At 42.3% G+C, this 16172-nt stretch overlaps 1 protein-coding gene across 1 annotated transcript in view; it reads left to right on the plus strand.

Moving 5' to 3' along the window:
- Positions 1-1778: 1778 nt before the first annotated feature.
- MAST2 (microtubule associated serine/threonine kinase 2) overlaps positions 1779-16172 on the plus strand; it is a 155514-nt gene continuing 141120 nt past the window's right edge. Inside the window, exons 1-3 of the mRNA XM_081193140.1 lie at positions 1779-2147; positions 12809-12956; positions 13215-13357. Of these exons, the coding sequence (XP_081049266.1) occupies positions 1983-2147; positions 12809-12956; positions 13215-13357 (456 nt within the window). The 5' untranslated portion in view covers positions 1779-1982. The remainder of the gene's footprint in view (positions 2148-12808; positions 12957-13214; positions 13358-16172) is intronic.

Below are 16172 nucleotides of genomic sequence, written 5' to 3' on the forward strand. Positions count from 1 at the left end.
AAAACATGGTGTCCAAATAATTTAAGCAGAAGGCGATTATGCAAGCACACAATATAAGATTTCATATCTGCTCTTTGTTTTGCCCCATGCTTGGGGAGAACAGCCTGATTCAAAAGGATGGCAAATCTGGAAGAGCATGAAGAGGCACCGAGTCCGATCCTGAAGCTTCTAAAGGAGCCAAGGCTTGGTTATAGTACTTAAGCTTGAGTTCCTGACAATCCTATTGCTCCAACAGGAGGTCTGAGAATAACAATGAAAGAAACTTTGGTAGTATCTACCTTCCGGCAGCAATTTGTACCTTGATGCTACAAACTGTGAAAATCACTGCAATTTTTATTAGATTTTCATTTAAATATAGCTACATTACAGTACAGGGAAAAGAAGGGAGTTTCACTTCCCTCCTAGAAACTCAGTTTTTATTTTACTCCAGTTATGTATGGCAATATCATGCCATTGATGCTTTAGTTGAGATTTCTGCATTGCAGGGGGTTGAACTAGATGGTCCAACTCCACAATTCTATGAGTATGTTTACTTGGTACTAGTAAGCCACGCTGAAGGTTCAATTGGGCTTATTTCTTATTTAAAGTTACAAATTGCATTGTTTGAGTGGCCAGAGTGGGCAGTGATATGTTGTTGTTTAGTCGTTTAGTCGTGTCCGACTCTTTGTGACCCCATGGACCAGAGCACGCCAGGCTCTCCTGTCTTCCACTGCCTCCCGCAGTTTGATCAAAGCTACTCATGCTGGTAGCTTCAAGAACACCACCCAACCATCTCATCCTCTGCCGTCCCCTTCTCCTTGTTCCCTCCATCTTTCCCAACATCAGGGTCTTTTCCAGAGAGTCTTCTCTTCTCACGAGGTGGCCAAAGTATTGGAGCCTCAACTTCACGATCTGTCCTTCCAGTGAGCGCTCAGGGCTGATTTCCTTAAGAATGGATACGTTTGATCTTCTTGCAGTCCATGGGACTCTCAAGAGTCTCCTCCAGCACCATAATTCAAAAGCATCAATTCTTCGGCAATCAGCCTTCTTGATGGTCCAGCTCTCACTTCCATACAGTGATATGGAACCAAGTAAAGCTGCTGCAATCTGTTCTGAATCTAGAGTGCTTTGCATTTTCATATAACATTTAAAAATGTACTTAAAGAGTCTAGGGAATGGAGTCTTTCTGGATGTACTTTTGTGACAGATTGGCACCAGTGCTCAATAGCCAAAAGCCAGCTGTTGTATCAGAAACAGGCAACATGTCATCTTAATAAAGCAGCATAAACACTGATAGCACTCTGTGTATAGCTGCTGAAGTCACAAATATCAGTTGGGAAATGTTAATAGGCTGCCCATCATTATTTCCATAATTTATAACCAGTAAAGTAATCCAGATTAGAATTGGATTTAAGACCAATTAGCTACCACCATTTAGCCAGGCACATGGGGGCACCCCTCTTTAGCAGGGCTGCCCTACTGGGGAAGGCAAGTTGAGCTGGGCAAAGGTGATGGATGAAGACACGGGATCATTCTGCACCATTACGGAGCCGCACACAAAAAAGGCTTCTGCGCCGCCTTGCACTTATACAGCATTGCTCCATGTACCCCATCATGCATTGCGCGCCGCCCCCGCCCCTCGCCTTCCAAGCTGTTCCGCGACGCGTCTTCCCTCGCCTTTCCGTCTCCCCGCCCCCTGCCGTGTGGCTCCTCCCACCTCGCGCCGAACTTCGCTTCTTCGTCTCCGACGCGCCGCCGGCCCCTTAGAACGCCCTCGCGCGCCGGTGGCCCCACCTCTCGCGATACGTGGCTGAGGGGGCGGGATTGCCGCAGTGCCCGGCGTGCTTGCCTCTGGCAGGAGAGTGGGGATGTCCGCGCGGGAGGCAGGTTGCGCTGCCTGAGGTGCTTCCCAGCGCCAACCCCGCCGCCCCCCTCCGCAGCCATGGCCGGCTGCTTAGGCTGCGAGCCCCCGCGCTGAGGAAGTGCCGCCGCCGCCGCCCATCATGAGGAAGGGCCGCTCCCGGGGGGACAAAGCGGGGCCCTCGGCTCTTCAGGTCCCCAGGAGGATGGAGCAGCCCGTCCGGGGCCCCGTAGACGCGGCGGGTCCTAGGAAGGAGGCGGAAGAAGCGGGTCGGGCTGGCGCAGCCTTCAGGGAACCGCCCGAGAAGGTACTGCGGTTGCAGTGTGTGCTTCTGTCTCCTGGTCTGTTTAAACTGGAGGTCCGCGAAAAGGGGAGTCCAGAGGCGTCTTTTGCGGTTTTGCTTTCGGAGGCATGTTCAGACAGCGGGGTTTGGGGGGGCGGGCAGGGGATGCTCACAGCCCTGGCACTTGGTCGCTGCAAGAGAATTGGGGAGAGGAGGGTCACGTTGTGGACGATGAGCGGTTCTGTGTTGTGGGAGGGTATGCTATTCTAGGCACAGCCTTCCAGAGGGTTGGGGGGAAGGGGTATTTCCTAAACTGTACTTTGGGCAGCGGGAGAGTCAGCGAAGATCGTCTATGCTGCTGGTGTCGAGCAATCATTCCTGATGCTCCAGTAAAAAGTGAAAAGATCTCTTAAATCTTTATGGTCTTTGTTGCTTTGCCAGGCTAATATTACTCATATGGTAAAGGGATTCTGTCTTTGGTAGCCTGGATCTTTGGTTATTCCTTTGGATGGCCTACTTTCCATAAGTCTGTATTTGTGCCTATTTTCTTGATTGCATGTAGGTACCATTTTGGTCAAGGGGCAGCCAGGCATGTTCAATTCCATCCTGGTATCCTTCAGTTTGCTACTCTGCATCTTTTGTTGTAATAAGAATACAGTATGTGAGAATATGTGAACATGGGATGTTGCCTCTAGTAGTTAAAGAGATCTGGAGCTATCCTGAGGAAGTTTATATAATTCATTACTTTGCCAAATGTGATCTAATCACCTGTTGCTGTTAGTGGACTGGTGAGAAGGAGGGTGCAGACTGCATATAAATAGTCTTGTTATGGGGTAGGAGTTTCAATTAGATCTTTTAGCTATGTGCTTATATGTACAGCATATGCAGTTTATATGCTGCATTTTTACAGCATTGGCCCTGCCTGTCTATCATTTCTTCGGTATGGTCCAATGCCAAACACCACCAAATACCTTGTGGCAGACTGGCAGTTAGGCTAGTGTGTGAATCCAGCTATGGTTCATAGCTTATTCCTAATTAGTAACATCTGATGAGAGGCGGCATACAAAGGGGGCAATAGGGATTAGCATGGTAGCGACTGGACCTAACGTTCAGGGGTCCCTTTACCTTAATTCCCCCCATCAAAATTTTATATATATATATATATATATATATAAAATATATATGAAGATGACGAGTGAAGATGACGAGTGAGACCTCGTCGAAACGTCGCCTAGACACCCCAACTCTTACACGGGAAGACACCCGAAGACACCAAAACCTGCATTCCTGTACCCGTGAAAATCTACGAAAGCATATATATATATATATATATAAAATCCAATATGTGGAGGGCGACTTCATAAAGCAGAGAGTACTTGTGGAAGCTCCCTGTGTGTGTGCAGTAAAGCACTGGAAAGTTGGATTTTCAAAATGCTCAGGGGCTTTTAAGAGTACAGTGGTACCTCAGGTTATATACGCTTCAGGTTACAGACTCTGCTAACCCAGAAATATGACCTCAGGTTAAGAACTTTGCTTCAGGATGAGAACAGAAATCGGGCTCTGGTGGCACAGCGGCAGCAGGAGGCCCCATTAGCTAAAGTGGTGCTTCAGGTTAAGAACAGTTTCAGGTTAAGAACGGACCTCCGGAACGAATTAAGTTCTTTACCCGAGGTACCACTGTATACAGTACAGTGGTACCTCGGGTTACATACGCTTGAGGTTACAGACTCCGCTAACCCAGAAATAGTGCTTCAGGTTAAGAACTTTGCTTCAGGATGAAGCAATTCATCCTGAAATTGTGCTTTGGTGGTGCGGCAGCAGCGGGAGGCCCCATTAGCTAAAGTGGTGCTTCAGGTTAAGAACAGTTTCAGGTTATGAACAGACCTCCAAAATGAATTAAGTACGTAACCAGAGGTACCACTGTACAAAAGATAGCCTGCTTCCCAAGGTTGCCCTCCAAGGTGATGAAGAGTGTTGAATGGTGATAAGGGAGGTGGAGATAGGACATCACCAATGCACCTTTTACATAATTTTCACATGATTGTCTTTTTAGGTTGTCTACCACCTGGTGATATTTTATATGAAAGTGCATCCTGTAAATATTTAAATAAATAAATGTTAACTTCTCCCTAATTAACAATGTCTGAAGGCGAGTACTATCATGCCTTATCACTGAGCTGCCTACCCTGTTATAGGTGACTACTGCTGAATGTGTTAAAGAGTGGCTAATAATAATAATAATAATAATAATAATAATTTATTATTTGTACCCCGCCCATCTGGCTGGGTTTCCCCCATTAGCCGCCATCCATCCTCCAACCGCCTCCAGGCACTCACACAGGACCTTCACCGCCTTCACTGGTTCTGATTTGAAAGAAAGGTAGAGCTGGGTATCATCTGCATATTGATGGACACCCAGTCCAAACCCCCTGATGATCTCTCCCAGCGGCTTCATATAGATGTTAAAAAGCATGGGGGAGAGGACGGAACCCTGAGGCACCCCACAAGTGAGGGCCCAAGGGTCTGAACACTCATCCCCCACCACCACTTTCTGAACACGGCCCAGGAGGAAGGAGCGAAACCACTGTATAACAGTGCCCCCAGCTCCCAACCCCTCTAGACTGTCCAGAAGGATGTTATGGTCGATTGTATCAAAGGCCGCTGAGAGATCCAGCAGAACCAGGAAACAACTCTCACCTTTGTCCCTAGCCCGCCGGAGATCATCAACCAGTGCGACCAAGGCAGTTTCAGTCCCATGATGAGGCCTGAACCCTGATTGGAAGGGATCCAAATGGTCCGCATCCTCCAGGCGTGCCTGGAGTTGTTCAGCAACCACACGCTCAATCACCTTGCCCAAGAATGGAAGATTTGAGACTGGGCGATAGTTGGCCATACTGGCCGGGTCTAAAGATGGTTTTTTAAGAAGCGGTTTAATGACCGCCTTAGAGACAACTGTAGTTAAGCAGTATATAAATTGCTTAGATAAAAATAAAAGAAACAAGATCTCCTTTTTGGAAATGTCGCTGGCTGTATACTTGCCAGTTTTTGAACTCAATTAATTAGCTATTTCATAGGGTTCTTTCATTTCCATAGCACAATGACTATTCCTTTCCTCTTAATGACTGCAGGGAAGACGATGTACAAAAATACAGAATGTTCATGTCTAAAGGTTTCAAGGACCACATCTTCCAGATGCACATTCCCAACATATTTGCTTATATGCACCTCCCCTTTGGGCATTATAGTAAGAAAATGATTGAAGTGTTGTGGAAGAGCAGGTCTGTCATTCCTGTAATTAATGGGCACCATCAGATTTATTTTGAAAAACTGCTTTTATCTGCTTTGTTTCTTGTATTTTTTATTGTTGTGTGATATTTTGCATTGAAGTATTGTATGATATTTGCAAATGTCTAGCAGCCTATACATTTTCCAAATTAATAGCATCTGAAATTTTTTTGTAATTTCATTAAATCTGTTGCTCATTATCTGTTTTGGTAGATGGGTAGCTGTGCAAGCAGTGTGCAACTTGAGTATTAGTATGAGAGGAAGCAACTGGTACTGATATGAAAATAGAAAGGAGAGGTGGCAAAATATAAAAAATGAGAGAACAAAGCCCAAAATGTTAACAGCAGGGGAAAAACCTATCCTTTCTACAGCTTCTAGGGCCTCTGAAAAAAACTCTGCCATGGTATAATGACTGACACAGTTGGATTAATTGGCAAAGAATCAGACTTCCTGATAGGTCCAGCTGGATTTTATAAGAGTGGTTTGGCTGGTGATATTTACTTTTAAAAAATAGGAAACTATGTAGTTCAAACTATCTGTAGTTTTTTTTTTGGTGAATACTAGCTCTCATGAAGTGTGGTAGATCTTTTTTTACATAGCCTGTATGCCTAATTAGTAAACCACAAGAGCTAGGGGAGTTAGATGAGAGCTAGATTTATGTTCTGTACTGCCCTGAGATCTATGGATAAAGGGTGGTATACAATTTTAAATAACAACAACAACAATATAAATATAATAGATAATCTGCTACTTATATTTAAAATACATATAAACCCTTCTGGCCTGTTCTGAGATCAATAATAATATACTAAAAAGTTTGGAATATATATCTAAATTGTTGTATCAAAAAAGATAACCTGCACATCTTGCTTGCAGGAGTTGCATCTGGCCAAAGGGGGATAATAACATTTGGAAGCATGAGTGCATTCATGTAACTTGCTTTCTATACAGCCCTGCTGGATCAGATCAAAGGTTATTCTAGTTCTGCTTCCTGTTTCTCACAGTTGCCAACCAGTTGTCTATGAGAAGCCCACAAGCAGGACATAAGGACTTTGAGTCCTTCCTGCTGTTCCCCAGGATCTGGTATCCAGAGACATGCTGCCTCTGGTCTTTGAGATAGCATATAGTCATCCATTGATTGGTACTGTGTGTTACCTTGTGTGAAGCCACCCTGAGAACTTTAAGAATTAGAAGTGGAAAGCAGGAAGCCTCTTATTTGGTGTATGTGATAAGACTACTTTTAAGTTAAGGTTTTGCAAAGTCACTTAACACTACAGCTGCACACAAAAGCAATAATCTGTGAAGAACAAGCAGCTGAAAGTCTTTTAGTAGCATTTGGCTTTAGGCAAGTTATCACTAATGGTGCATGTGGACATGTGCCCCTGTTGAATAGGACCATCTCCCCCACCCACCCTGCTCTGGTTGTAGTGTGGTAAATGAACCTGCAAATTAATTCCAAACAGAACTGAGCAAAAGTATTTACTCTTTTCTTAAGTAGATCAGAATTGAAGGAGAACAAATGGGCTTTGGAATGGTTAATATGGATAGAGTAACTGCAAAGTTCTTTTAGAAATTGGCTGATGAGCTGCACATTAATTGTACTGCTGCATATGATTGCAGAAACCACAGGGACATAGTGATGCAGAAGCTGCCTTATACTGAGTCAGAACACTGGCCCATCTGGCTTAGTACTGTCTGCATGGACTAGCAGTGGCTCTCTAGGGCAGAGCTTTCCAAACTGTGTGTAGCGACACATTAGTGTGTCAGCTGCAGCATGTAGGTGTAACATGCAAATGCTCCTCCCAGGGCTGGAAAGGGGTTAGTTTAACCTCCTGTTTGCTAGCAAAACTGAATTACTGTGTCACGAAATGATGCATGTCTAAAAAGTGTGTCACCAACATGAAAAGTTTGGAAAGCTCTGCTCTAGCGGTTCAGACAGGCTTCTCTCTCAGCCCTAGCTGGGACGTTCTGCATGTAAGGCACTCTAGTCCTTTCCCTAAGAAGTAGGGTTGAGTCCAAATGAGGGGGCCTTGCAAAGGGGCTCTGAGTTTTAGTGATATTTGGGGGCAGCACGAGGGAAGGGAATGTTACTTCATTTGCTGCAGATGTGTTTGGAGTGCTTCTTCATTCTGCAGTGAGATCCACCTCTTCTCTTGCCAAGAAAGGACATAGCTTGTGTTCTGTATGTCTTGGGGTGGGGGTCGTTTCCCTTACAGCAGCTGCAGCAGCCATTTTAAATAAGGGGAATAGCAGTAATAAGCGGGGGTCAGCAAGATCTTCCTTTTCTTTTTGCAAGTGCTTTGCCAAGGCTAGGGAGGTTCCCAATTTCCCTTGTTCCCTCTTAGAGTACGCTGCTTTTTTGAAAAAAAAAAACAACCCTCATGAAATGTCATTTCTAGCTTTGAAAAATGAAGCTCACAAAAATCCTGTTTAGTCCTAAATAGAAATGGCTGTGATGACAGTTAATAGTTCTGGGTATTTTGTCATTTTGCATGCTAAGCGGAAAATGCCCTCTCTTCTCAAGCGAATCATAGGTTTGGCATGTTTTCATGTTTCTTCACAACCAAGAAGTCTAGAACTCAAGAATTTGAAATAACTATTAGTTGGGGCTAGAAAATTGAAGGCTTAAGGTTTTTTTTTTTTTGTGTGTAATAGAATATACTAACATTCTTCAGCCATTTTCAGCATCTTAAATGTGCATACAGTACTGTTTTGCACTTTAAAGTTAATTTGAGTTGCATTAAATATAGAGCTACAGTTGTATTTGCAGAGTTTTACTTACCTGGTAATTTTGAGCCTCTGAAATTTCTCGAAAGGGTCTCTGTGGATCCTCAGGTCTATTGAGATTGATTCTCAGTGTTGGGACAGCAAATGCCATTGGCACTTCTGCACTGGTACTGTTCACACTCTTGGATTTCACAACTGTGAAATGAATGGGTGTTATGCAACTCCAGTGGAGTATTGGGTTAGAAATGAGAATCTGATCTTGTAGCCCTTTAAGTGCTAGATTGAGGGTTATTAGTATGGAGCCAAGTGCTTCCCATTGGTGCTTTGTTCTAATTTTGGGGCAGTTTAAGATTGTTGGGGAATTTGACTAGTAAGGGTGAGAATCAACTGGTGCTGTTCCATATGGCAAGTTCAGGATGCCATTTTAGTTTAGTCTTGCAAGTAAAATAGTTAGGAGTGGTTGAGTCCTGCCTGTCAGATTCCTCTTCTGTGTTCTCACCTTTGCGACTAGCTCCTCTCTTCCTTGAAAAGGTGACTAAGGTTGCACCATCCAGGTCCCTGCTAGGATGTGGGACAGATGCACAGTGTCAGCTGACGTAATTATGAAATTTTGTTACAATGATGTGCTTTCCTAAAGTGTAGTTCTTGTAACTGTTTTATCCTTAAAGAGCTACTTTGCAGCTTTGCTCGCACAGCATAGACTGATAGTTTGCCCACTCAAATCCTCTGCTGGTACAATTGCTATCCGCTCCAGCCAAACAGATTGGGCGGCTGTAAGGCTGGCCCCCTTTCTTGTCTACTCCTGCTGTTATATTTTCAAAAGATCTACTCCGGGGGCCTGTTTTTACTAACTAGAGGCGGTGTAATTTAGTGGCTGTGAAACTCTGCTACAAATCAAGAGGCTCCTGGTTCAATTACCTTGCAAATTAAGGTAAACAGAAGTGGAAAATGTGCATGCACCTTACCTTTCTTTGCACAGTGATTGAGGAACCATGTATAACACACTGCACCTGGAACACTACTTATGGGGAAGTCAAAATTCCACCCTTATGGTTCCCTTGGGACTCCTTCAGAGATTTTACATTCCAGAAGCAGTTATCTCAGTAATAGCCAGAGAAGTGGGCTCTCTGGAAAGGAGTCAATCAACGGAGATATTCTGCTGTTAATTTGCTTAGGGGGGAAATTGCACCTTGGGGTACAAAAGCCTACCCCGCCAAGGGACACTTGGAGCAAGATGGTTCCCTTTGAATGGGTACTTTTGCCCCACAGCAGCAGTTTTCCTTTCTACTAGGATATCATTTAGGACCCTCCTGCCTGCTATCCCATCTCCACTTCCCAATGTGATGGCTCTGTGTGTGTCATGTAAGTTACTGTAGATAAAATACTACACCAGACTTTGATTTAACAGGTGGTATCCAGTTCACAAATACTGTTAGTGCAAGGATTTTGCAATGAATCTACCCCAGGGGTGTCTAACTCAAATTCATCGGGGGCCGCATCAGCAGTTTGGTCACCCTCAAAGGGCCGGTTGTATCTGTAGGACTTACAGTACAGGAGAGAAGGGTTCAGGCAGCTGTTGGATCTGTCACATCACAGGATGGCATGCGCGCAATATAAAAACAAGTGGAGGTTTCCTGAATGCATGTAAAGTGGAGGTTTCCTGTGTAGAACGGCCGGCGCCGCTAGAGGGCAGACGTTCTCTGGCTTGTAGGCTGCCGCGCATGCGCTGAAGAGGCGGCTTTCTTGTGTCAAAAAAAAGAAAGAAAGAAAAGCGAGAATAAAAGGTGAAGGCTGGTGGCCGGCGGCGGCTACACAGGCCACATGACGAGGTCTGGCGGGCCTTGTGTTTGACACCCGTGATCTACCCTCTCCTCCTCCTGTGTGCACCCTTCATTCTCCCCAGATTTGTTCTGGAAGGGTGGGAAAATGCCTGGGGTGTGTGGGAGAAGGAGAGAATGCGATGTTGTGCAATAAGAAATCCTTGCACTGATGCAACCTCTACAAAGCACTACTTTGGATACAACTTTATTTTTCTTAAATTATCTGCCTCAGTGTATTCTTGTTTTAGCATGGCAAAAACTAAATAATACAGACAGAATATGTTATTAAAATGCACAGAATTACAACTCTCATTATGTGCTGTGGAGGAAGATTTGGAAGCATCTATATTCTAACATGTGCTTCAAAAGAGACTGTACCTTACAATTTTTTTTAATGGACAGATTGTGAACTTACAGGCAGTGGTATATTTATGGTCTGTGTGCCCTTTGTTATGGCCCTATTTGTTTACCGAAATAAGTGTGACTATATCTGAAAATATGATGGAACTAAATATATAAGAGTGAGTTAATAACACCCCCCCAATTTTATTAACTTATATTATTGAACAGTATTTTTTATTTCTAATTAATTATATACATATTTAAAAGAACGAATGAAAATTCAAAGCTTTTGATAAAATATTCATAGATTTTAAATCCTCCTGAGATATAGCAGAAGCTAAACAATTATTTACTCTTCTAAGGGTGCACGCAATATTCTATTCAGTCTAGGAATGACTTATACTAAGTGGTTTAAATTGAGCAGGGGTAGACATAATTCAGAATTGTGAGCTTCAGAAATAAATGTCATCAGCATGCACAGAGTGTTTCTGCCTTCCCAAAGAGGTATCTCTGTTTACATTTAATAAGCAGATTTCACAGTTTAAGTCTGAAATATAAATTTATTGGGTTGTATTCAATGCTAGTCCTACTCAAAGTAGACCAGTTTAAATTGGTGAACATGACTGACTTAGGTCCATTGATTTAAATGAGTCTACTCTGAGTAGGAGTAGCATTGGATAGAACCCTCCATTGCTAGTCAGCCACATGATACATGGAATCACTGCCATTATTTTACCAAAATGGGAAGGAAACCCTCCAGAGGCAAGTGGCTGTAGCATAAACAGACATTAATCACTGTAATGTTAAAAAATCCATTAGTGTCTTCTGTGTTCTACTTCACCACAGCCTAGAGTCTAGGTTTTACACAAAAAGAGTTACAAGGCACACTGCTCTCATTGTTGGCCACCAAATACTTGTTCCGGTATGTCATTGAAGAAAGCCTGCCTGCCTTTTCTCTTGTCTTCCCTTGTCTTTTAGCATAATTATGCTATCAGTTTAATTCTATCAACTTTTAATGAGGGTGAATTGCTACAGGTCCCTGGTGTATACATACTGTAATAGATTTAGATTTCACTTGGAAAGTAGGTAGGCATTTTAGTGCCACTTTTACCTTCCTTTTCCTTTCTGAATATATTTGAAATGCCTAGTGCTCATGACAGTTGATATTGTCATATGGGGTATTTGATTGATGGAAGTTGTAATGTTTGTAGTATGGTGGCGGCGGGGGAGACATGGCTCATGTCAGCTGTTCTTATTTGGGATAAGAGTTAAGCTTGTTATATCAAATTGATTTTCCTAGAGAAACGTGTGGCAGCCACTGGTGGTGGTATCAGAGAACATGTCTATATACAGTGGATTTAAAAGAGTCCATGATACTTATCTACTACACCAATAGGTATCTGCACTGGTGTCTGTTATCATCTAGGCTGCTTTCTGTTATGCAGTGTTCTATGCATGCCTTAGTTGCTTATTTGTCATGAAATCAGTCTACTACTTCATGCTGTACCGTTGCAGTATTTGTAAGCGTGTGTGCTGTCCCTTTGGCTGAAATATGCTATATGATATGTTTTTAAATTCCCTTTAACCTTTATTGGCCATTTATAATATGAATGGATATTTACTGTTTTCTCTAAAATGGTAGGGTACTAACTGGATTTGTTTATTACTTTTTATGAATCTATCTTAATGAATTTATGGCAAGAATATATTTATAGTATAATGTGACTGTGATTGTACCTTGCTTCTAATAAGGTTGCTGGTGTGAAATTAGCATGAAAATACCTTGGAATTCTAACTTTGTTTCCCTTAATCGGTTATAGTTACAGTTTTTTGGGTTTTTTTTCTAAATCGAGCAAGTAGAATATTTTGCTATTAGAAAGTAGATTGAAACCTTTCTTGTAGTAAACACAGGGGATTTGATGCAGACCATTCTCACCAGAGTGTTGCTCGGCCAATGATCCTGCTGGTGAAGAACACAAGGAGCTGGTTTTTACAGATTCCTATCCCAGTGGCCTTCAGGGCCACACGCTCTTCCAGAGTGTATGGGGGGCCCCATTGAAACAGTTTGGGAGCCTTCTCCACCAACAGGATTCCTCTGCTAGGTTAAAAGCCTGCCATGGACGGAAGAATCCTTTTCTGTATATAGAAGGTGAAGTCTGGATCCAACCCATGAAATTTTATGAATCTAGAGATTTCTTGAAAAGTCTTTGCAGATCATAGCTTGTCTGTGAGTGATGAGGGAACAGTTTTTTTAAAATTGTCTAATTAAGCAATAAATATGACATCTTTCAAATTAAGGAAATTTGGCCATAATTTGTCTTGCAATAATAACTTTAACATTTTATGGCTGCAGCCCTGAGCATTTTTATTAGGAAGTAAGTTGCACTGAACTTAGGACTTCTCCTTCAGGGTAAACAACCAAGATAAGCCTGAAGTTATATATCAAGAAGTTAGTGCATAAGTAATTTACCCATCAAAATTTATCCTGTTCTCTTTTGGCTTTTGTTTCAGAATCTTGCAGCGGAACCAATTTCTTTGCGCTGCAGGAAGCTTAGTAACCCTGATATAGCTGGTTCAGCTGGCAAAAGTAAGATCCATCGTCAACTGAGTCAAGATGACTGCAAGCTTCAGAGAGGTAGTTTGGCCAGCTCATTGTCAGGTAAAGTTTTGTGCAATTCATCAAATTGCTTAGAGGTTTCTTCACAGTTAAGCAAATTAATGGTACAGAGAAGTTCAAACTGTATATTTACCTGGGCAAGAATTTCTTTGTTTTGGTTGTGGCTAAAGATTGTTAAAAATGTATTATCTAAGGCTGTTGCATAAAAAGTATTTTTGATCGCTCTGTGTGAAAAGTATTGTATAATGAACTAATGAGCCACCAATTGAAGAAGGTTTTGCTTTGCTTTTTTCGTTAAAGGAAAGCAGTTGCTTCCTTTATCCACTAGTATGCACAGCGGAGTGGGCCAGGCAGCATGGCAGCCATCTGGAGAATCATCCAATTTGGTCCGCATGAGGAACCAGTCATTGGGACAGTCTGCTCCTTCACTTACAGCTGGATTGGTAAGTTTTGATGCACTTTACAATTTCATTAGCAAAGTTTTGTTTTTTGTTTTTGTTTTTAAGAAGAGGATGACTTGCTTTTATATCTGTCACCATTTTGATTGTTCTTCTCATCTTTTCATTATCAAATTTATACTTGATTTATATACATCTTGTGTTGCTGCCCATGGACTAGCCCCAAGAATCCCAAGAGTGGTCAGTCCGCTCTCAGCCATGAAGCTCATTGGTTGACCTTGGGCCAATCGCTGTCTCTTAGCCTAACATACTTCACAGAATTGCTGTGAAGTCAAAATGGGGGGGGGGGGAGACCATGTATGCCACCTTGAATTCCTGGATGTAACATGGAATATCAATTAAATCAATAAAATAAACTGCTTTTGTAGGATGGGGCTTGTAGGGATGAACAACCTCCATACCAGATGCAGATTACATTTTACAATCATTGTCCTTAGACACCCGTTGGATCTTGGAAGAATTGGTCTGGTCCTCACATTAAATCTGGATTAGGCTCTTGGGCAGTCCAGGATTTAAGAGGCCTATACTTTTGTGCAAGGCGGTGGCAATAGTCTGGCCATTTTGCAGTGAAAAATGCCCTCCCTGGCATGCCTCTTCCCACTTCTTTCTTTCTTTTTAATATACAACCTCTAAGTGCAGCTTACAACAATTCAAACTGTAAAATACAATAATATTTCAGATATAAAATATAAAGAAAATAGATATAAGTGCAGCACATGAAACAGGAATCATTTTTAAAAGAAAATTATCCAGTAAAACACAAGCTTGTCCAAACAGTAAAATAAAAGCTTTGCCATAGGGTAAAACACTATAAGAGAGGGGGCGAAGAGCTCCGCCATTTAGGTTACTTACCAGATGTCTAAGAGCATGTCATTCACATGGATGTGTTCACAACATGAATGATATTTTTGTGATGGCTAGACTTAATGGAAAATTTAGGTTTGAGACAGCAATTAGACTGATTTGTGAGGCTAGTTTTGCCCTGGTGTGTAATATTATGTGCACCAGGTTTGCTTGCCTAATTCTGATAGAAACAATATTGGTGCTGCTGCAGACTCCGAAAGGATCTGTTTGGAACAGGTTTAATTTTGGTGGACCCACTAGCATGCTGGAAAATATATAATGTATTTAGGAGTTTGCTGACACTTATTTGTGCGCTCATGATGCATTCTGTTAAATAATGCATGTCTCACTGGTGGCTATTAAACTTAATGATAATAATTTTGGGAATTTAGGTATGATTTAGCCATTTAAGATAGGTAAATTGACAGTAACAGTATAAGGGGCTGTACTTCTTGGAACCCTGGATGGACTAGTGTTAAATAATTGGGGCTATAAGGAAGAATCAAACATTGCATGAACGGACTTCTGCTTTTGCAGTGAGTCTTCAAATCCTCTTGTATCCTAATTCTCTGGATCATATTTGGAGGGGGTGCAGTTGGAAGGGAAGTTCCATTGTGCTTGTGGAAGTTGTTTTGTGTGCACAATGATTTAGTGCTAAAAATGTATGCATAGCACAGGATACAATTCCGGCACATTTAATGCTTTTGAAAACAGGTTGAGTTTAATTCTTGTGAAAAATGTTGCGTACTCTCAGTTCTTTTAAAAACATTTTTCACCTATATGCATTATTAAAAGACATTTTAAAGTATGAACATGGCAATTCACCACAAGTTGTCGATTATGCTATGGTGCCATCTACTGGGGGAGATTTGCCAATTTAAAGTCCAAAGACTGAAGAACTTCAGAATGTTTGTCATAGAATCATTCTGAGGGTCATCTAATCCAACCCCCTGCAGTGCAGGAATCTCGGCTAGATCATACATGAGAGAGCCATGCAACCTCTGCTTAAAATCCTCCAAGGAAGGAGAGTCCACCACCTTTTGCGGGTGTCTTCTCCACTGTCAAACAGCTCTTCCTGTCAGAAAGAAAGAGGAAATGCAGTGGCGAAGGAGAGAAACATACTTTCACTTGCTAAGTTTATTTTAAAATTCCTCTTCTGTCCTTCTTAATGACTTGGCCTGATAAGCAGTTAAAAACTGGAATGCTTAGATAATATTAAATTGATTTTGGGTGGGCTGCCTGTTTTATTATTTCCTTATGTCTTCTAATATATAATTTGAGTACCTATGTGTTTTATTAGAACAGGCATCCCCAACCTTCGGCCCTCCAGATGTTTTGGATTACAATTCCAATAATCCCTGACCACTGGTCCTGTTAGCTAGGGATCATGGGAGTTGTAGGCCAAAACATCTGGAGGGCCACAGTTTGGGGATGCCTGTATTAGAAGCTGCCTTGAATAGTCACAGTCTGACTGCAGCCCTGCCCACACAGCATCTCAGTCAGCAACAATGTCATTGGTGTTGTGGGAGAAGCAGTGTGGCACTAGCTGCTGCTGCTGAGTTGACCTTACTGTGAGGATGGTACAAAGGACAAAAGGTGGTCATGTATGTGCTGTATGAGGTTGTAGGTTACAGCCAGCATCTTGACTTATGCCTGGAAAATAATAGGGAGGTGGCACAGCCTATAGGGCATCGGTGGTGTGTGATCTCTCTATGATAAATTTTCACAAGGAGGGAAGCTGCTGCATTCTGCTCCAGCCGAAGCTTCCAGACAACTGAGGACAGTCCATGGTAGAACACATGATAGTAGCCTATCCTTGAGATTATGAAAGTGTGAATGACAGTCTAGTTAAGTCTTGGTTGAACAGAAAGGATTCCATCACTTGCTTTGGGAGTCCCTTTCATTTTAATAAGGAATATTTTTCCTTCGTTGCAAATTATTTTTCCTGCCTTGTAAA

This window comes from Podarcis bocagei, assembly GCF_964188305.1.
Source record: "Podarcis bocagei genome assembly, chromosome: 5".
NCBI classification, from domain to species: domain Eukaryota; kingdom Metazoa; phylum Chordata; class Lepidosauria; order Squamata; family Lacertidae; genus Podarcis; species Podarcis bocagei.